Source organism: Stigmatopora argus, chromosome 11, assembly GCF_051989625.1.
Source record: "Stigmatopora argus isolate UIUO_Sarg chromosome 11, RoL_Sarg_1.0, whole genome shotgun sequence".
Classification (NCBI taxonomy): Eukaryota; Metazoa; Chordata; class Actinopteri; order Syngnathiformes; family Syngnathidae; genus Stigmatopora; species Stigmatopora argus.
Window position 1 is genome coordinate 10334313 of NC_135397.1, and position 3241 is coordinate 10337553.

At 37.3% G+C, this 3241-nt stretch overlaps 1 protein-coding gene across 1 annotated transcript in view; it reads right to left on the reverse strand.

Moving 5' to 3' along the window:
• itga9 (integrin, alpha 9) overlaps positions 1-2792 on the reverse strand; it is a 42524-nt gene extending 39732 nt beyond the window's left edge. The window contains exons 1-3 of the mRNA XM_077612485.1: positions 2159-2792; positions 1803-1930; positions 478-584 (exon numbers count right to left, since the gene is read on the reverse strand). Coding sequence (XP_077468611.1) covers positions 478-584; positions 1803-1930; positions 2159-2334 — 411 coding nt within the window. The 5' untranslated portion in view covers positions 2335-2792. The remainder of the gene's footprint in view (positions 1-477; positions 585-1802; positions 1931-2158) is intronic.
• Positions 2793-3241: the final 449 nt, after the last annotated feature.

Consider the following 3241-nt stretch of genomic DNA (forward strand, 5'->3'; position numbering starts at 1 on the left):
ATTGTAATTTTTTAATCATTTTTTTCTGTGTTTTTAGTTCAAAAATCATTTTGTAAAATCTAAAAATATATAAAATAAACATTGTTTTAGATCTATTAAAAAACTGAATATTCAAGGCTTTTAATCCATTTATAAAAATATATATCTAAATATTATATCTAAAATGGTCCGGCCCACATGAAATCGAGTGGATGTTAACGCGGCCTGCGAACCAACCCGAGTCTGACACCCCTGGGCTACACAGTCCCAATGTCTATATTGTTTAGCGGTGCTTTCCACTTTTTGTTAAGTGGATGAAATATAAATAAAACAAAGTTGAAATAAAACCACCCCAGGCAATTAATTAGCAGTTTACAGAAGAAGGCAACTGTTGTCTTACAACGAAGAAAATAAGTGATGTTAAAGCACATGGTGTAACTATTTTTTTGGAACAACGATTTAGCTGTAATGTGGCCCAGTCCTCATTAATCAGCTCACCAGTACTTTGCCGTCAGCTTTGTCCTGACGGGCCAAGCTCACTCCCATCCACTCGTCGTCTCTGTTCCCTTGGCACGTTTTCCCGCAGGACTCTCGGGGCTTGTTTCCTGATGGACAATGAGATCCGTTTGCGGATGTCACAACATCAGCACAAAAATAAAATTGTCTGCCATTGTCACCCTTTTGAGTCTCGTCCTGTCAGCTTGGCCAAAAATATGCTTTAACATTAAAACCAGTGTTTGTTGTTGATTGTTGTTTATACAAGGGTTGTTGCTAGGTAGAAAAAAAAGCTGTGGGCCCAAAAACATACTGTACGTGTTGGTCATAAGTGTTTTACTTTTATTGCTCGATTAAAAGACTAAATGTTTGTGATCTAACAGAAGGACACCAGCGGGTGAAAAAAGGTAGTATTATATAAAATAGGAAGTGGAATTTATGGTGATATATGAAAGGATCTGACAGCGCCAGATAATAAGACAAATCACTTGTATTTTAATCACAGGCAAATTTTAACTGGGAGATTGTAAGATGGGGAATGTGGTGATGGCAAATGACTATGATAAATAAATTAGTTTGCTTTGTCTTTCAAGAATTATGAAAGTCAGTCATATTATGAAGTTTAAAATGTGAAAATTCAACTTTAAAAATGACCATAATATTAATAAAGGTTTTGAAACGCATGGACTAAATTAAGTCAATGTGCGGGTGATGATGGGTGAATGAAATTAGAACAGTTTGAAAGTCAACCAAAATAAAAATGTTTTTTTTACTTGAGAGATTTGATTGCATTGTGATAAGATGACATTGAGATATGTTCATAAAGTTGTTTTAATAAATTACCGCATGAAAATTACAGTGACAGATCCAAGTTGTAATGTTCTCCTGTGTGTCATACTTAATCAAAAATGCTGTATTTATAGATGTATGTTAATCCCTTTTCAACACATCCTTTGAATTTTGAACATGATCATGATGTTACAGTACTTAATGTAAACCAGAATGTTTTATGACCTAATTAGTGTTCTTCATCTTAAAATCAAAACATAAAGATAGGATGCGGAAGCTTTTTTGGCATAGAAAATATTAGTTGAGGAATAAATCCCCAAATCAATGCACACAGAAGCCTCTTGTCTCATGTGAATATTGCAGGTTATGTGACTAAAAGAAAACATTAGTAAGGGCTGCACTCCTGGATAAAACAAAGCAGATGTTGGCGGCTTTTTTTGTCGATTTTGGAAGGTGAGACTGTGTGTATAGGCATTTTGTGTGTGTGTTATCTCAACTTAACACATGGCTGTGGTGAGGATGCTGCAAGCCCGACTGACCTCTTCCCAAGTCCATCTCTGTGCAGCGGCGCTCCGGGTTGTTATGGACTCTGCACTTAAAAACTGCACCAGGAACATGCACAGAACTACTAAAGGTAGAGTTGGCCCTGGGGGCCCCTACAAGGACCCTGAACACACCAAAAGAAGAAGCAATGTAGAAAAGTCATCACAATAGATGCATGAAATGTAGTTTCATTGAAGATATCTGGGATCTATTTACATTGATTGTCTTGAAATTTTATACTTTTAAAAAAATATATTGTTTATTTATCAAAATAAACTTAAATTGAACTATTAAAATGCCATTCATTGTCAATACAGCTGCAAAAATAAAATAATAGAATAAAATAACTCACCAGGGAGTGTTGTCATTATAATGCTCCAGCACCGAGTAGCCAAAAAAACTAGAATTAGGTCCATGGAACACCGATGGGTGTTTTAAGTCTATATTATATGACAAAACAACAGAAACAGAGAGGCACACGTGTAAAATAGCTTGTACTCCCGTTTTTTGTCTTCGTCGAGGAGCCATTCCGTTTTGGCGTTTGGTGCGTAATTACGCAGTAAACGTCTCCAAATCAGGGCTAAAGTATTCAGGGTAAGTTTTCAAAATAACGTAGAGCGTTTTTTTCCCACTCGATTGTAGCGCCCAGATTGGAATGGCATGAGGAAAAGCTTCGTTTAGGAAAGTTCGGGTCCACGAAATAACGGTGCGTCAGCTCCTCTTCGTTCTCAGGTCATCTGATAAAGTTGCTGCACGCTGGCAGATTGACGCCGATATGAATGCGGTCATTCGACATCAAGCTAGCGGAAATTGACAAAGGAAAAACAGGGAACTGTACGTTTTAACAAAGTAAAAGCACGAGCGTTCGGTGAAATGGACGGCGGTGGTTGGTGGCGGTCGGTGAGTTTGACTTAGTGTGAAAGGAGAATAGTGATGCATGTGGATAGAAGCATTGAATCCACACGTTCATTTTGAGGTGAAATAAGAGCGCGTTGGCGCCCTCCAGCGGTTACACCCTGACAGTGAACGCAAACCCACCCATTTTATATTGGAAATATAAAAATCTATTTCGATTTATTTTCTGGGAGTAACTCTTACAAATGTCTTTTTTTCCGGGACGGGACAAAGAAGCTACATAAAACTGTCCCATCATTTAATTTGGGCGAGCTTTTTAATCACTATATTTTAATACTGTGCAATACCGCAAATACATTCTTATCCTAATAAGATTTTATAAATGTTTTTTTTGTTTTATCTATCAATCACAAAGAGTAATTAAATAAATGGACAAGAAAACAAGGGTGGCTGATTGTTTGGCACATGCATATTCTTTCATTTTCTGTACCGCTTATCTTCATAAGGGTTGCAGGGGGTGCTGGAGCATTGGTGGCCAGCCAATCGCACAAAAGTGACTAAAAATGAGTAAGGCAGAGAG